At 43.3% G+C, this 25506-nt stretch overlaps 1 protein-coding gene across 8 annotated transcripts; it reads right to left on the bottom strand.

Annotated features, from left to right (window-relative positions):
- Positions 1-1433: 1433 nt before the first annotated feature.
- On the bottom strand, positions 1434-24401 carry Tmem39b (transmembrane protein 39B). 8 transcript variants are annotated; one of them, XM_046469324.2, is made up of 9 exons: positions 24256-24401; positions 22302-22428; positions 21580-21799; positions 20872-20955; positions 20453-20607; positions 9551-9887; positions 8519-8706; positions 3806-3926; positions 1434-1741 (listed from the first exon to the last, which is right to left on the bottom strand). In XM_046469324.2, exons 1-9 carry the CDS (start codon positions 24257-24259, stop codon positions 1559-1561), a joined length of 1419 nt encoding a protein of 472 aa, XP_046325280.1. In that variant the 5' UTR covers positions 24260-24401; the 3' UTR covers positions 1434-1558. The 8 variants fall into 8 exon arrangements, with proteins under 8 accessions (XP_046325280.1, XP_046325279.1, XP_046325281.1 ...); XM_046469323.2 differs by having other exon boundaries at positions 1434-1878; XM_046469325.2 differs by lacking the exons at positions 22302-22428; positions 24256-24401 and adding an exon at positions 21075-21157 and having other exon boundaries at positions 1434-1878; positions 21580-21696.
- Positions 24402-25506: the final 1105 nt, after the last annotated feature.

Below are 25506 nucleotides of genomic sequence, written 5' to 3' on the forward strand. Positions count from 1 at the left end.
CTTTCCACTCTGACCTTGCCTCGGTGTGCTTCTCTGATGTTATTCTTCAACATTGGGGAAGCAAGGACTCGTCACCGGTCAACAGTGGTAACAGTACTCTGGACATTTTGTTTTCCTTAGGACTTCACACCCTAATTTATTCATAAGGTGCATTCATCTCTCATCTTTGCAACTATCCCAGTTTTTAGCACAGTGCCTGCCACAACAGACACATCAAAAACATGTCGAGGAGTCTGTCCCCCATCCAGCTCATCTACATACCTGTGGCCAATAAGGGTTCAGGGAGTATAGGTTGTATAGAAGAGAGTGGCTGCTTCTCTCCTTCCAGCCTAAGCTCCCTCAATTTAATGCCTATAGAAGCCAGGTGACCCTGCACACAGCTGTTTCCATTCTAGCATTTGGCCCTACTCACACACCTCCCTAGGCTAAGGCCCTAGGTCTTCCCGGCTCTAACCTCTGTTGTCCTTTTCAGCCCCACCCCTCACCCCACTTTCTTTATCCTTTCTGCCTTAGAAACCACATTCTGCTTACCCTCCCCAAACACACCCAAATGTTCCAAATCTATATGCTGTTGTTTGTACCCTTTTCTCTCATTGGAATGTTCTTTGCTCCTCTTGCTCACCTCTGAAGTGACTAATACAACTCAGACTATCCTCTCCTGTAAGCCCCGAGAGTGTTAAACATTCCTTCTCTGAGGTACCTTATAACTGTGACACTCATCCAGTGTAGTGTTGTTTGTATCTGCATCTTGGCATCCTGTCTACCACAGTACTTGGCACACAGCACAGCTGCAGTGACTGCATGCTGAGAGAGTCAAGACATCACCTTTCACTAGGGCAGCAGTGTCATCATTCAAAAGTATTTTTTTTTAATGTCCATTTCTACCACTTCCTAGCTATGCCGACACGGGCAAGTCACAGTAGCTCTCTGAGTTCCACTTCCTCATCTACAGGAGTGATACCTCCTAGGGTTGCTATTAAAAGTTAGATTTGGTCGGCCAGTTGCACATGCCTATAATCCCAGCAGCTCGGGAAGCTGAGGCAGGAGGATGGCCAGTTCAAAGCCAGCCTCAGCAACGGCAAGAGCAATTCAGTGGGATCCTGTCTCTAAATAAAATACAAAATAGGGCTGGGGATGTGGCTCACTGGTCGAGGGCCCCTGAGTCTAATACCCAGTAGCTAGATTTGACAAGGCCTGAATACACAGAGCAGCATCTATACACAGCAACCAGTTAGCAGCAACCAGTTAGCAGCAACAATCACCACCATGGCCTCTGATGCCTCCTCGTCTCCTGTCCATTGGAGAAAGCAGAGGTCCACTGGAGAAAGCAGAGGCCCCAAGACCAGAAGCCACATGTGAAGCTTCCCAACCCAGAATTCCATATTTCTGACTCTCTGACTGACAGAAGAGAAAGAACCACACAGTACACATGCTTGTTGGGAATATAAAAATAGGACTTTTTTTTTTTCTCTTGTCACATCAATTATCAAAGAAAGAAACAGTATGTAACAAAAATACAAAGCTCTGGTGGATTTTTTTTTTTTTTTAAACCCCACACTCAACCCTCCCCAACAGCCACTTTCCAGGGAGCTCCTGGCTGAAGCCTGGATGCTGTTCCTGGGGTTACCCTGAGACTCAGGAGAATCGGTGATCCAGGTCTCTCTGGGGGCTGGCTGAGTAGGAGTAGGCCTTGCCCAACACAAGGCGGTCCCGCAGCAGCTTGAAGAAGGCATAGTAGTTGCTGAAGAGGATGAGAGCCAGTGAGATGGTCTGGTGCCACTTTTCAGAGGACATTAAAGAGTACAGCTGGTAGACAATGACAGCACCCTCCAGCAGGAGGAGGATGTTGAGGATCCGTAAGGGTTTGCTGAAAAAAAACTGTTCAGGAAAGGATAGGCATGGGGACCAGAAGGTATGCTCCAGAAACCTGCCTCTTGGATGCAGTCTCTAGGTGGGCTAGGAAAAGGAAAAGCTTTTGGGACCCCATGCAGACTTGGTGGGGAGAAGACTGTAAGATGTGCGTGAACTTTGCTACCTCATCTGCCTTTGCTTGTGGTAATTCTCCTGACAGGTCTGCTGCTCTCACCTAGTCGTTTAAGATACTGTTCAACTACTTCCTCCTGGAAGCATTTCTTGAGGTCTTGCTTGCTCTCTCAAACTGTCTCTCTGGTCTAAAATAAACATGTTTTTATATGTCATCCTCTTGGTATTATTGGGCCTAAACAAATTAGAATCTTATGGCATTGGCATGGAAAGTTACTATAGACTGTATAGCCTGCCTACCTACTACTTCCTGTGTGGCATCTCTAACTAGGCTGGAAGCTTCCAGGGAACATGGAAACACCCCACTCTTACCTGATGTTTCAGAACAAGGTAGAGTGCTGAACTTAAGAAAATTTTTCTCCTAAGTTCAAAAGAGTGCTCAAGGGGCTGAGGTTGTGGCTCAGTGGTAGAGTGCTCACCTTGTATGCATGAGGCACTGGGTTCTATCCTCAGCACCACATAAAAATAAAATGAAGACATTGTGTCTATCTAAAACTAAAAAACATGGGGCTGGGGATGTGGCTCGAGTGGTAGCGCGCTCGCCTGGCATGCGTGCGGCCCGGGTTCGATCCTCAGCACCACATACCAACAAAGATGTTGTGTCCGCCGAAAACTAAAAAATAAATATTAAAAAATTCTCTATCTTTCCCCCCTCTCTCTCACTCTCTCTTTAAAAAAAAAAAAAATAAAAAAAAAAATAAAACTAAAAAACAGAGTGCTCAAAATCTAGGAAATCTCAGGCTGGGGTTGTGGCTCAGTGGTAGAGTACTTGCCTAGTACACGTGAGGTACTGGGTTCAATCCTCAGCACCAAATATAAATAATAAACAAAAAAGGCATTGTGTCCATCTACAACGAAAAAAAAAAAAAATGTAGGAAATCTCAGCTTTGCTGGGGCTAAGGAACCTAAACCTCTTCTCTGGGTCTCTGGGAGAAGAGGTGGCAGGAAATGGGAGTTCAAGAAATCGGGATGCCACGCTCAGCCTCCATTCTGCACCTGACAGTCCCTTCCCTCTCTGGGCCTCAGGTTTCACAACTGTGAAATGAAGATAACATCCTGGATCAGTGATTTCTCAAACTGTGATTTTTAGAGTGCCAGGTTCCCCAGAATTCCCTCAGGAGCTTCAACAGAGGCAAGTGGGAAATAAAGGGAGATCCAACCCCTTCAAATAGAGCAGTACCATAAAGTCCTATATGTTGAATTTTGGTCTCTTGTGTTGGAAACAGGGATTTTCGACAGTAAAATAAATAAAATGGAGACCACTAGCCTTGCTGATTTTGAGCAGCCCTTTTCCACAGTGCTGAGTCATGTGTCCTTACCCTCAGTTCCCAAGTTTCCCGGGAAGTACCCTTGAATAAAAGTTAAAACTCTCTAAGCTGATTTCAGTATTTGGAAACAGGTATAGCCCTGTCATTTCTCTCTCAAACAAGATTCTGGGGAATATTGAATGGGAGAGTACATGAGTGCTTAGCACAATTCCTGTTATACAACAAGGAATGATCCTCTCCACCAAGAATCCCTTCCTTTATTGTATGATCTTCTCCATCCAATGCTCTGAAGTATCTGTTCCCAAGTGAGCTGCAATTATGAAGTGATAATCTGTGTCCTTGTGCTGCACGAATGCACTGTCTTCCTATGGGCTTGGGAAATTCTAAAAATAGCTTTCTCTTGCTATGACATCACCTTCCTCCCTACTGATCCCCACCCACCCGATCTCCTCTAGATCAGGGTATGGCCCTCCTTCCCGGGGAAAGAAACTCACATGGAACCGGAAGTGGGAGACATCGGAGGGGATGGCCACATTGTAGTGGCCCACTGCCTTGTAGACATTCTTGCTGTGCTTCACCAGTACGCCCTGCGGCCACATGCATTCTTCAGTCCACCTGAAGGCACAGTCCAAGAGTGCCACTTATCCCCAGCTCACCCATGAAAGAGAGGATCAGAAGATTGGGCACAGGGTGATTACCAGGGCTGTATTTCTATTTCATTGCTTGGACACAGCGACTTTCTCTTTTTCTGGGCCTTAGCTGCCTCTGCTCTAAATAGGGTAAGAACCATGAGAAATTCACTGCACTGGAAGTCAGAAAGTCTAGAGCTGAAGGGCTACAAGAAAACCCTTTTTCCTTTTCTAGTGTATTTGTTTCACCTGTTCTCATTTCTATCCTCCAACTGGTCTACCACACAGCTGCATGAGTGTTCTCTGTTAAATACCAGGCTGAGCCTGACTATGAGCTTCAAATGAGCTGCAGGCTTCCCAGTGCCCCACAGTTTTAGCATGGCCTCTGAGGTCCTGTATGGCTGCCTGTGACTCCCACCACATAGCTCATGCTCAAGCCTCTCAGAACTACTTCAGTTCCTCTAGCACACCATATTACTACTGTTTCCACATAAGCTGCTCCCTCCAGCCTTCCTGATAGCCTTCCAGAAAGCTTTTCATCAACTTAAAAAACCCAGGTTCCTCCAGAAAGCCTTTGTTTGTTTGCTCTGGTGCTGGGGATTGAACCTAAGGCCTCATCCAAGTTAGATAAGTACCACTGAGCTACATCCCAGCCCTTTTTACTTCATTTTGAGACAAGGTCTCTTTCCAAGATGCCCAGGCTGGTCTTAAACTTATGATCCTCCTACCTCACGTCTCCCAAGTTGCTGGGATGACAGGTGTGCATCACTATGCCCGACCAGAAAGTCTTTTTTAAAACCCCCCAGTGTTGAGCATCCTTTTACTGTTACCTGAATCTCCTGCTACTGGTCCACATTCCCCAATGTTGGTCATTTATTTATTTCTCCATCTGTATCCCTAATTAAGCTGGGAGCCCTTTAGGGATAGGACAGTGTCTGATTCATCTCTGTGTCCTCAGAGCATGCCACAAAGCCTGGCACTAAGAGTCCCCCCCCATGAGCATGTGTATAACATGGTGAAATCAGTGAGTTTTTTCTAACATCCTTTCTTCTAACATCCTCCCAAATGTTCTAGGCCAGAGACTAAGAACCACAGCTCCCTTCTAACCCATTCCTGACCCACTAGTTCATTTACAAACTAGTTATGGCCAGGCACAGTGGTGCACATCTGAAATCCCAGCTACTTGGAGGCTGAAGTAGAAGAATTGCAAGTTCAAGGTCAGCCTCAGCAATTTACTGAAACCCTAAGCAACTTAGTAAGATCCTGTCTCAAAAAAAAAAAAAAGCTGGAGATATAGCTCAGTGGCAAAGTGTCCCTGGGTCTAATCCCTAGTACCAATTAAAAAAAAGAAGAAGAAGAAAGAAAAAGAAAAGGAAAAACTAGTTATGTGTGCCAGCTGCAGTGGTGCATGTCTGTAATCCCAGCAACTCAGGAGACTGAGATAAGACCCTGTGTCAAAATAAATTTAAAAAAAGGGCTGGGAATACCCCTGAAAACAAAACAAAAAAACTATGTGGGCTGGGGCTGTGGCTCAGCCATAGGGTGCTCGCCTAGCACGTCCATGTGCAAGGCCCTGGGTTTGATCCTCAGTAGCACATAAAAATAAATGAATAAATAAATAAAATAAAGGTTAAAAAAATTTATGTTATACACAATCACAAAGATGAACTTCAAGACAATATGCAGAATGAAAGAAGATGGGGGCTAGGGATATGGCTCAAGTGGTAGCGAGCTCGCCTGGCATGCGTGCGGTCCGGGTTCGATCCTCAGCACCACATACAATGAAAGATGTTGTGTCCGCCGAAAAATAAAATAAAATAAAAGATAAATAAAATTCTCTCTCTCTCTCTCTCTCTCTAAGAAAAAAGAAAGAAAGAAAGAAAGAAGATGGACATAAAAACATCTACTTATGATTTCATTTATATGAAGTTCTAGAATAGGCAGAATTAACCTATGGTGAAGGAAAGCAGAAAAGTTGTTGTCTTAGGAGTAAGGGGTCACTGGGAAGGACCATGAGGAAATTTCTGAGGGGCTAGAAATGTTCTGTACCTTGATGGGGGTAGGTTACAAGGTGTACATATCTTTATCAAAACTCAAAAGAATTGAGTAGGGTGTGGTGGCACACATCCCACTGGCTTGGGAGGCTGAGACAGGAAGATGACAAGTTTGAGGATAGCCTCAGCAACCTAAAGAGGCCCTAAGCAACTTAGTGAGACCCTGTCTCAAAATAAAATAAAATAAATAAATAAATAGATAGATAGATAGGGTTAGGGATATGGCTCAGTGGTAAAACACCCCTGGGGGCAATTGCTGGAACCAAAAAAAAAAACCCTCAAAGAATTATATACTTTGTAGTTTGTACATTTCACTGTGTGTAATTTTTTAACTCCCCTCCCCAAAAAAAGGAGAAAGAAAGAGAAGACTATACATAAAAACCACAAAAACTTTGCAATGTATCTATCATAAGCCAGGCAACTCTGGCAGGGGTCAGGGGAGAAAGCTGAGGTTTAAATAGGGCAGGTGCTTGACCTCCAGAAGCTTTCAGTCCTAGAATAGCAGACAGGAAACTAAGTAAACACAGCAGAAAGCGTTAAGTACAATAAGTATGGTACTAGGTACTATGGGGTGCTCAAGGGATGGGTTCCCCATAGGGGAAGGTGCTCTGGGTGTAGTGCATCCTGCAGCTAGGCCTCTTTCGCCTCACTGGTTCTAAGTATTTACTTACATGTCTCTCCCCCACCAGTCTATAAACTTGTTAAGGATTTCGTCAGTCATTTCCTTATTATTATTATTTTTTTTCCAGTGCTGGGGATTGAACCCAGGGTCTTGCTCATGCGAGGTAAGCATTCTACCATTGACCTACATCCCTGGTCCTTTTAGAAAATATTTTATTTTGAGACAGAATCTCACTATGTTGCAGAACTGGCCTGGAACAACACCTGCCTCAGCCTTTGAGTGAGTGGGATTATAGGCAGGTGCAACTTTGCATGGCCTGAACCCATTCTGAGGTGGTCAGTAAAGTGTTCCTGGAAGAAGCAAAGTACTAATGGATGGATAGGAATCAATCAATCAAAGAAAGAAAGAGCATTCCAACCAAAGATACATTGTGGGCAAAAGCTGGATGCAGAAATATATAAAGCATCTGAAGACCTGGGTCAGTTTGGTCTGGCTAGAGCAGAATATGAATTAGGGCACAGTAAGAGATGGGCAGAGGGCAGGGGATATAGCTCAGTTGGTAGAGTGCTTGCCTCGCATGCACAAAAGCCCTAAGTTCAATCCCCAGAACCCACCAAAAAAAAAAAAGAGAGATGAGCAGAAAGGTTGGCAGGACTCAGTTCATCAGCTGGGAAACCATGCCAAGGAGCCTAGATCTTATCTGAAGACCTTAGTGAGCTGTAGATCAGTTTATGCTCACATTAAGCTATGTTCTATCTTTCTACTCTTTCCCCACCTCAGAGCCTAAGGCTAAGTCAATCCTCCTTTGGCCCATTCAGTCACTTTTCTGGATACCTGGACAGGACAGAAAAGGACCCTGATAAGCAGGGAGGACCAATGCCAGGAGGCTTGGCTTATGTGGCCTCCCTGTACATTTTTGCTCCTCAGTGGGCCTACCTCTATAAACCTATCCTATGGGCCTCTTCTGCCAGGCCTTGTCTTGGGCTCAAGACTCAAATGCGATTTCAGAGGTGGTCCTAACCTTGAGGAACTTCAGCCTGATGGGGAACACAGGCAGGAAAATTAGTATAACCTGGGGCAAAAAGTACTTTGATAAAGGGTGTAGAAACATTTGGCAGCAATGAAGAATAAGCCAGGCTAAGGGGAGGACAGCTCAGCAACTCACGGTTCCTGAGCAAGGTAACATCTGCCTCTGCTCTGGGTGTAGTGCATCCTGCAGCTAGGCCTCTTTCGCCTCACTCGTTCTAACTATTTACTTACATGTGTCTCTCCCCCACCAGTCTGTAAACTTGTTAAGGATTTCGTCATTTCCTCGTGGTGGCCCTCCTTCCCTGGCCAGGGTTCCCTATTAGCTAACATAGCACCACATCCTGTCCCAGGCTGATGTTTCTAAAGCACACCTTGAAACACCTCTGCTGTTCAAAATCCTCTACTGCTCCCCTTAGCCTGTAGGTCAAAGTGCAAGTTCCTCTGCCTGATACATAGAACCCAGTTTGGTACAGAGTAGGTAGAAGCAGATGTCTACTGAAAGAGCAGATAATTTGATGATGAGTGGTTAAGTGAGCATGTGAGAAAGGAATGAACAAGGAATGAATGAATGAATGAGTGAATGACCTCATGAGCAAGTCAGTCAATGAGTGAATAAATAAATAAGCCAGTGAATGAGGCAACCAATGAGTACATGGATTTACCACCTGCCCGCCTCCCATCCCCAGTACACTACAAGCTCCCCAAGGACAGGGAACACTTCTGTCTTGGGCCCCACCACACCCTACCCTGCATGTAAGACCTAATACTCAAAACAAGCTCAATAACTATTCACTGAAGTGAGCAAATGGGCAGGTGACACCAGACACTGACCAGGAGGGCTGGGGTTGGGCAGAGCCAGGAGGGGCAACTCACGGGTGCTGTAGCACGTTGGAGCATAGCGCAGGGTCCACCTTCTGCCAGCAGCCCAAATGGGCAGCAGCCTTGTGCAGCAGGTCGCAGTAGCTGGCAGGAAGCAGGTGTTGCATGAGGATCACTGAGGTGCTGATGGACACTAGCAGGAAGAGCTCACAGGACCAACGCTTGTCGTAGTAATGTGTGTTCTGGGAACAAAAGGAGGTAGGTAAGGCTTGGGATGTTCCTAACAGCCTCACTCCCTCTCTTCCCTGATTCTACCTGCCTTAGAGGTTAGGACAGTCCTGGGGAGACCTCAGGATGGCCTGATACCAAGAATCACACCTAACAAAGAAAGTTTAGATCCTGTGCCAACTAGTCAGTTTTCTATAAAGAAAAATTGCTCCCACTGCCCCTGCTCTGAGCCAGAGTACAGGCTGCAGGGTCCAAGAGACATAAACTCAAATCTTGGCTCCTCTGCATATTAACTATTTGACTTTGGGCAAGCCACTGTGCTTTATTGTCCTCATCTTTTAAATGCAGGTAAGAGCACTCTAAGATGCATCAGAAGGATTATAATACACATGACACATCCTAGTATGTTGTAAGTGCTCAAAAGGCATGAAGTCCTAAATGTGCAGGTACCTTCCTTGAAGGCCATATAAGACAAACACAGATTTTTGAAGTGTCTCAGATCTGGATGAATCCTTGCTTCCCTACTTAAGAACAAAGCAGGATATTGTGACATGCTTGCTGTCAAAACAGCCACTGAAATACAAAGTCACTGCTCTTTCTCATCAAACACTGTGAATAACAATGCCATGTCTCCCTCATTGGCTAAGTGACCTTGGATAGGTTACTTCCTTTCAGGAAGCCTCATTCTCTGCACTCCAAAATGGAGACAACTGTCACTGTAATGTTCCAGATGAGAACAGATGGGAAACCCCATCAAAAACAGAAGAGTTATTTATAGAAACAGGAAGACCCGTGTGGGATAGGCAGCAGGATAAGGCCCCAGCCAGGCTTTTTCACTCTCTGGACTGAGCTGTATACCTTCACAAACCAGACAGGTACAAAGGCCACATAATAGGCACTCAGCATGGAGCTGACGAGCACTTCCTTCATGCGCCAATTGAAGTCCATCTTAAGGAACTCCACTTCGCTGCGGATGAGGCTGGGTGACAGGCAGCAGGCATGAGTGGGCATGGCTTCCGGGCCATATAGCTGTCGTGTGTGCTGCTTCCATGTCTCCCGAAGTGTCAGCAGGTAGTCCCGACTTCTTGCCAGGCCACTGACTGCCTCCCGGGGCCCCACGGAGGCCATGTGGCTGAAGAGGTTTGTCTTGCGGAGATCACAGTTCAGCTGTAGGAATGGAATGTACATCCCAAACCTGCTGGGGAAAACAGTGGTATGGGCAGGCCTGACTGTGGGCCAGGATCCCAACCCCGAGCCTCAGAGGGGACTCTGCTTTCCTCTCTGGGTCTCAGCTCTCCTGGATGCTACAACGGGAGGATTTAGACATCTGTCCAATCATCCATCCTCACATCAATGCTCCCCTTAGCATTGAGTGTGTCATGAGCATTGGGAATATGGCAGGGAACAAGAGACAAGTCCCTGCCCCACAATCTAAATGCAGCCTGCATTTATTGGGTACAGCCTATATTCCAGGTACTAAATACTTTACATGCATCCTCTTATTTTTTCTTATAAGAAAAAAAGGAATTAGATACTGTTATTTTTGTCTCCTTTTCAGCTGAGTAAACTGTAACTCGGAGAAGTGAAGTAAATTCTCAAAGGTTACACAATTAGTAAGGAAGAAATGGAGCCAAGGCTCACCTCTAGCTCTTCTGGTACCAGAGACCAGGACAGATAATGTAAAAACAAACAAAAAAAAAAATCACTACCAATAATTAATTAGTTAAAAGTATACATAAATCCAGCACAGGATGCATGCCTGTAATCCCAGCAGCTTGGGAGGCTGACATAGGAGAATTGCAAATTTGAGGTCAGCCTTACAATTTAATGAGACCTTCAGCAACTCAGTAACACCCTGTCTCAAAGCACTTGCACTAGCAGAGCACTTGCCTAGCACATGTGAGGCACCATATACAAAAAATAAGCACATAAAATAAAGGCACACTCTCCAACTACAACTACAAAAAAACAAAACAAAACAAAAAAAACTTAAAAATATATAAACAACCTGGGTGCAGTGGTGCATTCCTGTAATCCCAGAGATTTGGGAGGCTGAGGTGGGAGGATTATAAATTCAAAGCTAGTCTCACAACTTAGTGAGGTCTTGTTTCAAAAAATAAAAAAAGAGCTGAGGATGTGGCCTAGTGGTAAAGCAACCCTGGATTCAATCACTGGTACCAATAAATAAACAAATAAATAAAATAATGGGGATATAGCTCAGTGGTAAAGTACCTGTGGGTTCAACCCCCAGTATCCAAAAAAAAAAAAAAAAATTAGACCACCACAAAAAAAGAGGTACACATTGTATAATTGGGTGCATATGTGAGAAGTGGCTCTTCAGTTTGCAGAAGAGGGCAATTTAGGGATGAATATTTATTTTGTGTCTATGTAGTACACTGTAGGCAGTAAAATAGACCCTTAAATGGTACAAATCCCTTCTCAGAAGCACCCCCAGGCAGGGCTGGAGCTAATCAGTCAAGAGTTTTTCTGAGTGTGTAGACAGTACTTCATTAGGAAAAAAACTACATAAACACGGGCTTAGTGGTGCACGCCTGTAATCCCAGTGGCTTGGGAGGCTGAGGCAGGAAGGATGGGGAGTTCAAGGCCAGCCTCAGGAACAGTGAGGTGCTGAGCAACTCAGTGAGACCCTGTCTCTAAACAAAATACAAATAGGGCTGAGGATGTGGCTCAGTGGCTGATGCCCCTGAGTTCAATCCCTGGTACCCACCTGCCCCCCCAAAAAACTACCTAAACCCACAGCCTAGAAGAATATAGTGGGTCTTCCTTATCTGTGGATTTCATATCTATAGGTTCAACCAGACCCAGACTGAAAATACCCAGCAAATAATGTTACATAGTGCTGGGCACAGTGGCATACTCTCATAAACCCAGGGAGGTTGAGGCAGGACTGAAAGTTTGAGGCCAGCCTCAGCAACTTGGTGAGGCCCTAAGCAATTTAAAAAGACCCTGTCTCAAAACAAAATAAAAAGGGCTGGGATGTAACTCAGTGGGATAAGGTGCACCTCCTTATCTAACAACATTTTACATAGCATTTACTGGGTTTAACCCCGAGTACCCCTGTTAAAAAAAAAAAAAAAAAAAAAGTTACATTGTTAATGAGTGCAGCTGCATTTAGGCCTACAATGGTTAAGCCTGTACTGAACTTATCATGTACAGGCTTTTATTCCTTATTATTATTCTCCAGAGTATAACAACATTTTACATAGCATTTACTGTTGTATTAGGGATTAAAAGCCAGGCACGGTGTTGCATGCCTAGAATTCTAGCAACTTGAGGAACTGAGGCAGGAATTGCAAGTTAGAGGCCAGCCTTGTCAATTTAGTGAGAGCTTGTCTCAAACTTTTTTTTTTTTTTTTTTTTTTTTTTGATATCGGGGCACTTTAACAGTGAGCTACATCCCTTTTTTTTTTTCCTTTTCTTTTCTTTGGAGACAGGGTCTTGCTTGGGTGCTAAGGCTGGCCTCAAATTTGTGATCTTCCTGTCTCAGTTTCCCAAGTCCTTGGGATTACAGGTGTAAACCACCTCAAAATAAAATTTAAAAAGGGCTGGGGATATAGCTCAGTGGTAAAGTGCTTGCCTAGCATGACCAAGACCCTGGGTTCCATCCCCACAACCACCACACACACACACACACACACACACACACACACACACACACACACACAGTAATCTAGAGATGATTTTTCTTCCAACTATTCCTGGGTAAGAACAGTACATGGAATATCCCTGTAAAACCAATGGCTGAGGCAGGAAGATCATAGTTCAAAGCCAGTTTCAGCAACTTAGTGAAGCCCTAAGCAATTTAGTGAGACCCTGGGTTTCAAACTAAAAAATAAAAAGGGGTGGGGATGTGGCTCAGTGGTAAAGTGCCCTTAGGTTTAATACCCAGTACCAAAAACAAAAACAAAAAAAACCCAAAACTGGCCTTCACTCTTTCTTAGGCAACTAAGAAAGAAAAAAAAAAAAAGTGGTTCCTCACTTCCAGGAAGTCATCAATATGGTGAACTGAGTATAAACACCCAATCAGCATATGCACTATAGCCCAGAACACCTGGACTCAAGCAACCCTCCCACTGCAGCCTTCCAAGTAGCCGGGAACACAAGTGCATACCACCACGGCCAGCTGGCAGGTATTCCCTTTTATTCAGCTTGAGGCCTCTCAATTTCCCCAGGTCCCTAGAATTACACAACCTCAAAAGGCCTCCAGTGTGGGGTGTCTCCAAAAGGTTAGGGTCAATGACAGACAGTGATATACTTCTTAACAACAATATTTTTTTTACTTCTTTTTTTGGTATTGGGGATTGAACCCATGGGCACTTAACCACTGAGCTACTTCCCTGGCCCTTTTTAAATTTTGAGACAGAGCCTCACTAAGTTGCTAAGGCTGACTTTGAATTTGCAATCCTCCTGCCTCAGCCTCCCAAGTTGCTGAGATTACAAGGTGTGGCCACTGTGGAGGCAATTTTTTCTTTATCTTTTTTCTTTTTTCCTGGGGACCCAAAAAGGGATACCTAAATGTTGGGGGCAAGTAACAGCCTGTTTGGGCTTTTGTTTTCCAGGGATGTCACTATCTTTTCTGAGGTAAGGTTAGGTAAGATATATAGAGAACTATAGTCAAGAGTATAATCTTAGCCAGGTGCTACAGGTACAATCCTGTAGTTCTAGCTACTAGGGAGGCTGAGGCAGGACTGCTTGTTCCCAGGATTTCAGGAACATCCTGGGCAAAATAGTGAGAACTTGTCTTTAAAAAAATATAATAACAACATTTGAGGTCAAAGAGGCCTGGATTAAAATCTCAGCTTTGCCACTGACTAGGTCTGTGATTTAGGACAAGTTACTTAACTTTTTTTTTTTTTTTTTAATGGTGTTGGGGATTGAACCCAAGACCTTGTACATGCAAGGCAAGCACTCTACCAACTGAGCTATGTCCCCAACCCCAGTTATTTAACATTTATTTTTTTGTGGGAGGCATACCAATGATTAAAACCAAGGGCCCTTAACCACTGAGTCACATCCCCAGACTTTTTTATATTTTATTTAGAGACATGGTCTTGCTGAATTGCTTAGGGCCTCACTAATTTGCTGAGGCTGGCTTTGAACTTATTATCCTCCTGCCTCAGACTCCCGCCCACTGGGATTATAGGCATGTGACACTATACCTGGTAAGTTACTTAACGTCTATGAGCCTCAGTTTCCTTAACTTTCCCTAAGTAACATAGCTTATATTGATCCTCATCTCTCAGCCACACATTAAAATAGTAAGATTCATAAATTTTTTAATTTATTTATTTTTGGTACTGGGGATTGAACCCAGGGGCACTCAACCACTAAGCCACATTCTCAGAGCTTTTTTTTTTTTTTTAAATATTTTTTTAGATATTGATGAACTTTTATTTTATTCATTTATTTATATGCAGTGATGAAAATCAAACCCAGTGCTTCACACATGCCTGGCACGCACTCTACCAGTGAGCCACATCCCCAGCACTTTTTTATATTTTATTTAGAGACAGGGTTTCACTGAGTTGCTTAGAGCCTCGCTAAATTGCTGAGGCTGGCTTTGAACTTGTGATCCTCCTGCCTCGGCCTACAGAACCTGTGGGATTACAGGGATTACCAGCAATCCAGGGTCTTCAGAGTACTAGGCAAATGCTCTACCACTGAGCTATATCCCCTTACCTTTGTAAAATTTACTTTGAGACAAGCTTTCCCTAAGCTGCCCAGGCTGGCCTCAAACACTCCATCCTCCTACTTCAGCCTCCAGAGTAGTGGGATGACAGGGGCTTTCATACTTTTAGTCTTTGAAACAAAACCCAGCATGATGCCTGGTTCTGAACAGATCAGTATAATTTTGTATAGGAAAAAAAAAAAAAAGGATAGTGATTGTGTGGAGGCAAGAAAAAAGACTGCAATAGAAATTCCTAAAACATCCTTCAGGATACCTTATAGGAATGAGTGTGTGGCACTTAAATTAAAATAAAAGGTAAACAGATTCAACCTTAAAAGCAAGTATTTTACCGATTAAGTCCCTATTTTTAAATTTTGTGACTATTTCAATGAAACTGACACAGGTACGTTAAAATAAATTGGAAATCATAATCTGGAGCATATATAGCCTTTATACATATTTTCAAATATGTATATTTCAAATGCTGTAATCATTCACCTATTACTTTTCTCTAAAGAATAAAAACAATATTGATTTTTAGAAGAGCATAATTAGTATATTGTTGGTCAACTTAAATTTTTTATAGGTGTTCTATATATAGGACAATGGATAGTTTAAGAAGCTCCTTGACTTTCCCTCTAAGCAGGACTGCAAATAGGCCCTGTGATCAATTAAATTATTTGGTGATAGTAAGTGACTACTCTGACAGGTCAGAAATTAGAAGCAGCTTCACATGCAAGATGGCAAATTCCCTCCTACCCCCTCCGCACCCAATATGTGACAGTATAAAAGTAGAAAATAAATCCATACCAGCAGAAAGGAAAAAAAGAAAAAAATGAGAGTGGGGTTATTAGTACACAAATGATTTTGACAAATTTAGAAAGCATATGGAGATTTGTTGGCAGATGAGGAAGCTATTACCTAGAGTAGAGCTTTCCAACAGAAATACAATGAGTGTCACATATGTAATATAAGTTTTTCCAGTAGTTACATATAAAGATGAAATTAACTTTAATATTCTATTTTTACTTAACCCAATACATTTCAACATATGATAAACATCTACTAATGAGATGTCTTATATTTTTGTAGTAAGCCTTCAGAAATCTAGTGTGTATTTTACAGTTAGAACACATCTCAATTCAGAGTAGCCTATTTCAAGTGCTTACTAACCACATGCAATTAGAGGCTGCTACACTGGACAGCACAGGCCTAGAATATGCTATGAGAGGATGCACTGGGGGGTGGGAACTTATCTGCCCAGAGTGACCCAAGAGAGACTGGCTTGAAATTGGCATATTTGATAAAGGGTGAAAGTGAGACAAGGCTGAACAAATGGGATTAAAGAAAGATCTCTATCTGTAAGAGTCTGTTCTTTTATTCTATACATTTCACATAACCTACTCTGAACAATTCTAAAGAGAAATTGAGTGAATTGTGTGTGAAGAACTGAGGTCCTAATGTGACCATCTTAGAATAATATCCCCTTCCCTCTTTCTGACTTAAGGGGGCCCACAGCCTGACAACTAACATCTCACTCATTTATTCTAAGGTAAAACCTGCCAGTCAGTGTGTCCTGTCCATGTTCTTAGAACTCCCAGTCAAACGTCCCAACCCACTGAAACAGAGGCAGAGGGAAAGGAAACAAACTCCTAATACTCAGTCCTTCATTCTTAAATATAAATAAACAACTGGAAAAAACAACTCTACTTGGAAAACTAGGAGAATGAAACAGAAAAACTGGCCCCAGTGAAAAGATAAAATCGAGAAAACATAAGAGGTTTTTAAAACAAGAACAGAATATCATGAGAAAAGAACAAATCAGAAAACAAGAAAGCAGCCTTAGTAATGGGGAAAAAAATTACTGAAAGAAATCATTAAAAAGGCTGGAAGACAAAGGTAAAGAAATTTCTGAAGGCAAAGCAAAGAGACAGAAGATGGGACAGAAGCAGGGGAAGAAATAGAAGGAAAAAAATGGGAAAATATAAGAGAAACAGATGATCAATCTATGAGGTTTATCATCTGATGAACAGAAGTCCCAGAGAGAACAGAAAAAATGGAGAGGAAGATATTATTGAAGAAATAATAGAAGAAAAATTCCCTGAGCTGAAGAAATACCCAAATCTCCAGGTTAAAAAATATCCTAGAATATTGATAGGATGAATGACAAAAAGTTCTACACCAGACACATCTTTGTGAAATCTCAAATAATCAAAACATAAACTGAATATTCTTAAAAGCTTTCAGAAAATAAAAAAATCATCTACCTACAAAGGAATAGGAATCAAACTGGCATCAGATTTCTTACTAGAAACACTGGATGCTGGAGAAAATGGAACAAAAATTTGAATTTAGAAATCTACATTAAACAGAACCATCAATAAAGTTTGAGAGCAGATTAAAGACATTTTTAGACATGCAAGGATTCAGAATGTATACACCTCCCACATACCCACTCTTAAGGGAATTACCTGATAATGTACTCCAGCAAAATAAGGGAGAAAACCAAGAAAGAGGAAGACATGGGATCCAGGAAACAGTGGATCCAACCCAGGAGGGCAGCGAAGGGAAGTCTCAGGCTGAGAGCTGTACAGCAGGCCTAAAGAGCAACCACTCCAGACTGGAGCAGGAGAATGGAGGCCTCCAGGAGGGATGTCTCTAGGGGGAAAAATGAACTCCAGGCAACAGGTAGCATGATTGAGAGGCTGGATAAACTTGAGGATATGCTGAAGGCCCATCATTCTTTTGTCAACAAGAAAAAAGAAAGGCAATTAGAAACTCCAAGAAAAATTAAAAGCTAAGAAAGTTACAATCTAAATATGAATCAAACTAAAATGTGACGATTTTAAGCATTTGATGGAATGTAAGAAAAGAGGAACTATTTGATTTTGACATGAGGAACATTCTTACAAGAGACCCAAGATTATAACTAACTATAAGTAAAGAATGTCATTTATGTACACTACTGGGCAATGAATGATATTTTCATACATATAATTATACCAAGGCTACTTATTGGCATTTAATTTTTATAATTAGCTTTTGACAAAGAAGAGAAGATTTAAACATGGTTATATAGGAGAATATGAATGTCAAGCTTGACAATATAAAAGATTACAGCTGCCAGGAAGTAAGAGGAGGAAGAGGGCGAGAAAGATAGATAGGTAGGATTCCTAATATTCTCATCTTGCATAAAAGGGATTTAAAATACTATTGTTAATGGAATGAAAAATACTTTTTTTATGTGTGTACAGTGCTGGAGATGGAACCCAGGGGCTCATGCAAGCTATGTAAGCAGTCTATTACTAAACTACATCCCCAGCCTCTAGCATACTTTTACTACTGATAAACCAAAAGAAAACTAAAAATAACAGTTAACAAATGCTGGTATCAGTAGGAATAAAAGGTTGAGATAAAACTTCATCTGTTATTGAAAAGAATCAATGTGCATGCATTGCATGCTGTGTGTGGCACACTTGTATGTGCATAGAAGATTTATCTCCAAGATATGCAATAAACCAGAAAAATGGGTGATTATCTTAGAAATGGAAACAGTGACTGAGAGGCACAGTCCAGGGGAGACTTTTTTCTTATACCTCTTGAATTTTAACTATGTAAACTTATTACCCAATTATGAAACCAACAATTACAATTTGAAGGTAATAAACAAAGGTATAAGGGTAAAAGAATTATGGAGGTAACTCAGAAAACAAAAGCAGACAATGATGGGGCTGGTGTTGTGGCTCAGTGGTAGAGTGCAAGGCCCTGAGTTCAATCCTCAGCACCACATAAAAATACATAAAAAAAAAAAAAGGTATTTTGTCCAACCACAACTAAAAAATAATATACAAAGAAAAACAAAACAAAAACAAGTATTGTGTCCAACTACAACTGAAAAAAGAAAAAAATTGCAGACAAGGCCAGGCACCAAGGTACATGCCTATAATCCCAGCCACACAGGAGGCTGAGGCAGGAGGATCTCAAGTTCAAGGCCAGCCTGAGAAACTCAGTAAGACCCTGTTTCAAAAAATTAAAAAAAAATAAAAAAGGTGAGAGAGATAGTTCTTTGGTGGAGCACCACCAAACACACCTCAAAAAAATAAATATATAAAATAAATAAATAAATAAAAACCCAGAAAATAAAAGAGATTACTTTTGAAGAGTAGAACTAAAAATCTGGAGAGTGGGGTTAGTGGCTACTGCTTTTCACTATAAGCATTTTAGCATTAGATTTGATTTTTTTAATGATGTAAAATCCTTTTGAAGGGCAATTTGTTAATATCTATAACTTTTTTGGAGTGAGTCTACTTCTGGGAACCTGTTGTACAGAAATATTGGATAAATGTGCAAAGATGTATGTGCCTCATTGCTATGAATAAGGAAAAGCTAGGCACAATTCAAAAGTACCAATAGAAGATAAAAGAATTGAATTTAAAATTCTATACAATAGATAGTGTAAGGTCAATCCCATATGTGCCACTATAGAGAAATATTCAAATTATATGATGATATTAAAAATGCAGTAAATTGTATAAAATCATGCACAGTATAATCCATTTTTTGTTTTAAAAAAGTACATGTATATGTATTTTCACAGGAAAAAACTTGAAGAACATGCTACAAATGATATATGAACTTATGGGGATTGAGATTATATGAGACTTTTCATTTCTATGTAAAAGCTTCTATAGAGATCTGGGATGTCACTCAATGATAGAGCATTTGCCTAACATTTGCAAGGCCCTGGGTTTGATTCCCAGCACTCCAAAATTTTTTTTTAAATCTGTAAACATTTTTATAAAATATATGTCATTCTAGTAATTAAAAACTAGATATCAATCTGGGCACAGTGGTGCATGCCTGTAATCCCAGCAACATGGGAGGCTGAGGCAGGAGGATTGCTAGTTTGAGTTTAGCCTCAGTAACTTAGGCCTTAAGCAACTTAGTGAGACCCTGCTTCAAAAAATAAATGGAGCTGGGGATATAGCTCAGTGGCAAGGCATCCCTGGGTTCAATACTTAGTCAATAAATAAATTAATTAATTAAAAATATTAACTATGGATATTGCTCAGTGGGTTCAATTCCTGGGTTCAATCCCCAGTACCTAGAAAAACAAAAACAAAAACTAGTTATCAAGTGTGACAGGACTCCCATGCCAGTGCTTTCTTAGTTATGCAGGGAGAGAAGGAAAAGTGTCAAGCTCTGAAGTTTTCCAGGAGTCATGATTGGCCTAGCTTCAGGAAGTTGGATTGGAAAATGACTGTTAATGCTAAGGCAGTCAGAAGCCTGCCCCAGGCAGCAAAATTAGATCCTAAGGTCTGGGGTCATGGCTCAGTGGCAGAGCACTTGCCTAGCATGTGTGAAGCACAGGGTCTGATTCTCAGCACCATATATAAATAAATAAAGATCCACTGACAACTAAAAATATATATATTTAAAAAAGAAAAAATTAGATCCTTTGCCCTCCTCAACCTGAAAGGTCAGAAAGGAGCAATCCTGTGCTCTTTCTAGAACTATTCCTCCATCCTCAACAATCTGGGTTCTGGTGAGGTGTAAGGAGTGAGTGAGCTAGACACTGGGGTGGGCACATAAACATGCATGTACAGACACACATTCATACAGGCATGCTTCATGCAAATACCCTCACAGAGTCATGCAAACATGCAGTTGTTTGCCAGCCACAGACTTGGGGAGGTACCAAGAGATTATACAAACACTGAGATACACAGAAAGGGAGAGACAGAGAAAGATAAGGAACCAGAGAAAAACGAAAGAAAGAAAGGGAAACAAAGCCTGTTCATTCCCCTTGGGAATGTTCCTTTGGAATATGTACCTAGATCTGAGTCCCATTTGAACTCCCATCAGTAGGAGCTTGGGTAAATTATGCCACCTCAGTTTCTTCTGTAAAAGAAAGTTAATCTTCCTGATCTCAGTGGGATGATATCAGGCAATGTGAGAGGATACTACTGCTGCCTGCCTGGGAATCTTCCAGATATTGAGGTCTTCCCAGCCACAGGCAGTGATCAGGGGCCAGGTGCTAGGCAGTGAGGGATGAAGTGAGGGGTACTCACGGATAGCAGAGGAACAGGAGGTTCAGGAAGGAGTAGGTCCTGAAGAGGTGGATGAGGGATCGGCACAGACTCCAGCCTGTTGCCGTGAGAACGGTGAAGCGGGTGAGGAACAGCAGGATGGAGCGAAAGAGGGAGACCTTCCCCCTCTGAGAAGCCTGGGTCAGGGCGAGATAGGACGGGATGGGGATGGAGGCCACGGGGACTGTGCCCAAATCCCACCCAGCATGGCCTATGATCCACCCAGGGAAAGGTGCACAGCAGGATGGGCAGAACATGACAAGGTAAAATCCTTCTCTTCGATGCCCAGTAAACTCTGAGAGTCAATGGGATGTGGATAATGTTCTGGGCATATCTCCTTGGCATCCCCAGGGGAAAAGGGAAGTCCCAAAGTCCCTGGCCAGACTCTAGGACCCAGTCACCTCCTTCACGATGGACCCAATGAAGCGGCGGCCCAGAACAATGGTGGTCACCATCAGCAAGTTGAAGTCGATCAGGTGGAAGTTCTGTCAGGGGGCAGAGGCCTGGGAGTCAAGCGGGCCCCTTGCCCATATAAGGGCTTTTCTCATACCCACAACCTCCCCATGACCAGTCCTTTCCACAGAGACTGTACCCACTCTCTGACCTTTATTGGCCTCCAGCTGAGTCAGGCCAGGAAATTACCTAGAGGAGTAGAACAGGACCCAGAGAAGGGTAGTGGGACAGTCCCTGGGGATAAGAGAGTGGTGTGTAAGCCCTCTTGTTCTTAAAACCCATGCCCTGTCCCTGTACCTTCTCTTCTGCACAGGGTTCTTTATACCCCTGAAACACTTGTGTATGTCTGTGGCTTATTTCTCTGACAGGATTTAAGATGACTCTGAGTGCCTTTTGGCAAAATCTGTGTCAGATTAATCTCTGTTACCCTTACAATGACCAGTGTGGTTCTAAGCACACTAGCAGTATTCAAGAATCAGTTTCCTGTTCCTTCTACAATCCTCAATGCTCAGCACTGGGCCAAGTGCACAGCGGTGCTTGGTAGGCTATGTTAAGCTGAAACCAAATGTCTGTCTGTCTCTATCTCTCTCACACACACAGATATACAGACACATACACACACACACACACACAGTGTGCCCTGGCTAGGCACCTACCAGGGAGGTATGGGAGGGTGGGTGAGAGGGTGGATACCACCACACTGTCTTGTAGATGTTGATGTAGTGAACGAAGAGGGCTATGAGCTGGCAGAAGAAAAGCTGTAACTCAAACAGAATGCTGGCCTGAACTGGCAGCTCGGGGATCTTGCAGTGTTGCAGAGGCACAACTGTCTGAGTGGCCAGAGGAGGGCTGGAGAGGCCTGTTCCAGAACTGCTCCTGGGGTGGGAAGGGAATAACATCAGGAAATGACCTAAGAACCTTACCAGGAAGGGATTCTGGGGCACAGGACTATGGGGTAAGAATAGAGAAAAGCAGCTTGTAACAGACAAAATCCTCCTACTCTTGACTGGCAGACAAAGAAGATGACAAAGTCTTTGCTATCCCTAATTTTATTCAGGTCATCCAACATCCCCCAGAAGGAAAATATTAGGTCCACTTTACAGATGAGGAAAAGGGGGCCCAGAGAGAAAAGGCAACTAGTCCAAGCCATCAGTAAATCAGAATTGTCCTTGGAATCCAGGTCTTTGAGCTTATTCTATGATGTCTACCACAGCTGTCAAATGACTACCTTCAATTGAGATCCCTCTGGGTCTTTTCTGATGCTTACTTCCATGTAAGCACAACCTGGCATCCAGAATATTACATGCTAGAATTTAGTCATCCCAGAATGAAGTTCACTCTGCCAAAGGGAGGGGCAAGAGGCAGAGAAGTGGCTTACCTAGTGCGAGAACGGACACTGGTCACTGATGCGCTAGAAGTGTGGCCCCCACCAGAGCCTCCTGAGGATCCTGGCTCACAGAGCGGATTTCGACAGTAAGATGTCCTGTTGGGACCTCTTCGTCCTCCTGTGGGTCTCAACATAAAGTAGATGCTCAAGCCAGGGAGTATATGTCAAGGATAATAGCAATGATACTGGCTACCAATTACCTGTTGTCTCATTTTATTAATTAATTTTGTCATTACCTCTTTTTTTTTTTTTTTTCTTGGAACTGGGGATTGAACCCAGAGGCACTTAGCCACTGAACTACATCCCTAACCCTTTTTATTTTGAGACAGGGTCTCGCTAAGTTGCTTAGGCTGGCTTTGAACTTGCACTTCTTCTGCCTCAGCCTCCAGAGCTGCTGGGATTATGGGCATGTGCCATTATGTCCAGCTTGCTGATACCTCTTGCACTTGGTGTATCCTCTGTCTGAAAAACTCTTCCCTGAATGCCATTTTTCATTTCTCATTCTTTTCTTTCTTTTTTTTTTTTCATTGCTGGGTGTTGAAACCAGAACTTCACACAAGTTAAGCACACACTCTACTACTGATCTACCTCCAGCCCTAGCAAATATTTTTGAAGTACCTGCCCCCATCATTCTCTATATTATTTCTATTTTTCCCTCACAATTCACTCTCTAAAATTATCTTATTCATTTGTTAACATATGTATATTGTCTGTCTCTTCCACTAACATAGAACATCAGTGAGGTCAGTAACTACATCTGTCTTTTTCACTGCTTTTTCTCCTATCCCTATCACAATACCCAGCAAGTATATGTTGATTGGCAAATAAGCCCAGAAAAAATCGGTTCTTCGTTCAGATTAGGAAGCTGAGTTTACACTGTGTCAGAGACTGGGTCTGAGTCCAGAGTTCTCAGCTCTGGTACACACTGGACCCCATTTGGATACAAGTTTCTGGAGGTTTACAATATTCCTCCAAGGTTCTAAGATTCAGTTCAATGGGCATCCAGGTGTCTCAAGGGCAGGACCCAAGGCTTGAGCTCAGGGTCAAGAATGTGTGCTCTGGGAGAATGTTGTGATTTTGGACCCAAAACTTGAATTCACAACCTATTTCCCTAGGCTTAGCAGTCTAGCTCAAGATCCCAGGCACCACCCAGCACAAAGCTCTTAAGCATCTAATCAAATTCATAACCTGTCCATATTTCTTAGGGCAACACAGCAGCCTCCATTCACACACACTCCATGCCCTAGCTCCTCTCTCAGATTTTACCAAAAAGTGCTTCTCTGGGAGCTCTGCCTTCAACAAGCCCTCAGAACCGAAGTTCACTATTAAATTTGGCTTGGAAAACCCCACACAAACAGCCTCACCCCAGAAGCTCTACCCACACCCTCTCCTGTCTGTAGAAGCTCTGCATCCTCTTAAAGCCCCTCAGTCCAGAAGCCCCGCCCCCACACAACTGTCAGCCCAGAGACCCCGCCCACAAGCCAATAAACGCACTCAGCCCAGAAACCCTGCTCTAGAATGGGCTTCCTAGTAATACAGGGTCTCCTTCCTGCTCCACCGCGCCCAGTATAAGCCCCTAGAGCCCAGAATGTTCACCTCCGCACAAGCACTTACAACCCAAAAAGCTCCGCCTTTAGCATAAAGCCACGCCCATCGCCGGACCCCGCCCCCATTTCTAGACCTGACGAACAGGTCCTCTTCAAAGCCCGAGCCCCCAAAGAGCGCTTCATTTTGGAAGCCCCGCCCACCACTCTAATGTCCCGCCCCCACAACAGAGGGCCCACCCCGGTAAACGACAGGAGGGGGCGGGGTCCCGTCTGCACCCGCATCCCCTCCCCCTCCCTTCGCCCGGATCCGGTCCGCGTGGGGCAGCAATTTTGCAGCTTGGTCACCCTGACCCCCACGCCCTCTAGTTCCCGGGCCGAGCCTGATCCGCTCTGCTCACCCATCTCCTCCCCCCGGCGCTCTCCGCTTCGCCGCCGCAGCTCCTGCGGGCAATATGTCGGAGAGGACGGCGGCCGGGAGAGGACTAACCGCCGCAGCCCAGTCCTGGGTATCAGCAGCGCGCTCTCGCCTCACTGCTAAATTTGCATACAAGGCGGGCTAGGCGATGGGAGCGCGCTTCTTAAAGGGCCACCCGAACAAAGGCGGTGCCTGAGCTCCCTTTGTCTCCTGGTTCCCTGCGCCCTTCCTGCATTAGCCGCTGAAGAGATAAAATAGGGAATGGAATTCACCTCCAGTTCTTCCCGTGTTTGCCTTCGTATCTTCAGACTCCAAGAAGAGACCAGAACAGCCTTTGTGCTCCTACTGGAGAGGATCTGTATCCATGAGCAGCCCACAGGCACTCAAACTCAAAGTGTCCCCAGTTGGACTTTCATCTTTCCCTTGGGCTTTGTTTCACTTTGGTCCACCCCAGCCAAAACCTGGGTGTAGTGGCGCTTGCCGCTAAGCCTAGCTACTGGGGAGGCTGAAGCAGGAAGATCGCAAGTTCTAAGCCTCTCTGGACCCTTTCTCAAAATAAACAAATAAAAAGGAGTTGGAAAGAAGTGTAGCTCAGTGTTACCACTCTGGATTTATTCCCCAGGACAAAAAACGCAGGAGTCATTTCCTCCTTTCCCTCTGCCCTCACATCCAATCTGACCTAGTCTTGCTGACCCTAAATTCTAATAATTTCTCATGTTTGACCCCCCCTCTCCATTCTCTGCCACCCACCACCTTAATCCAGATCCTGATTCTTAATTTGCCATTTCCAAGCCTTGAAATCCCATTTCTTGGTTTTTACAATGAGGTAGATAATATTCACCTTGTAGGTCTTCATGAGGAATAAATGAGATAACGCATGTACAACAGTCTGTTTTAATCAATGTTAACCATCATTGTTATATTTGGCAAGTACTTAACCCCGAGGATGAATTGGATAAATGAGCTGTTGCTATTAAGGGTTATTATGAGTTATTCCCTCAAAAGAAAAAGACTTATAGGGCTGAGGCTATAGCTCAGTAGTAGAGTGCCTGCCTTGCACATGTGAAGCACTGGGTTTGATCCTCAGCACCACATAAAACATAAATAAAGTTATTGTCTCCAACTACAACTAAAAAAATATTTTAAAAAATGAATAAGACTTATAAACAGTCTTAATCACCTTGTAGCTACATTTCTTATCACAGTACTTGGCACATGGTAGACATCAATATTA

Source organism: Marmota monax, unplaced genomic scaffold, assembly GCF_021218885.2.
Source record: "Marmota monax isolate L192 unplaced genomic scaffold, Marmota_monax_Labrador192_F-V1.1 WCK01_AAM20220418_F8-fsc00008, whole genome shotgun sequence".
Lineage (NCBI taxonomy): Eukaryota > Metazoa > Chordata > Mammalia > Rodentia > Sciuridae > Marmota > Marmota monax.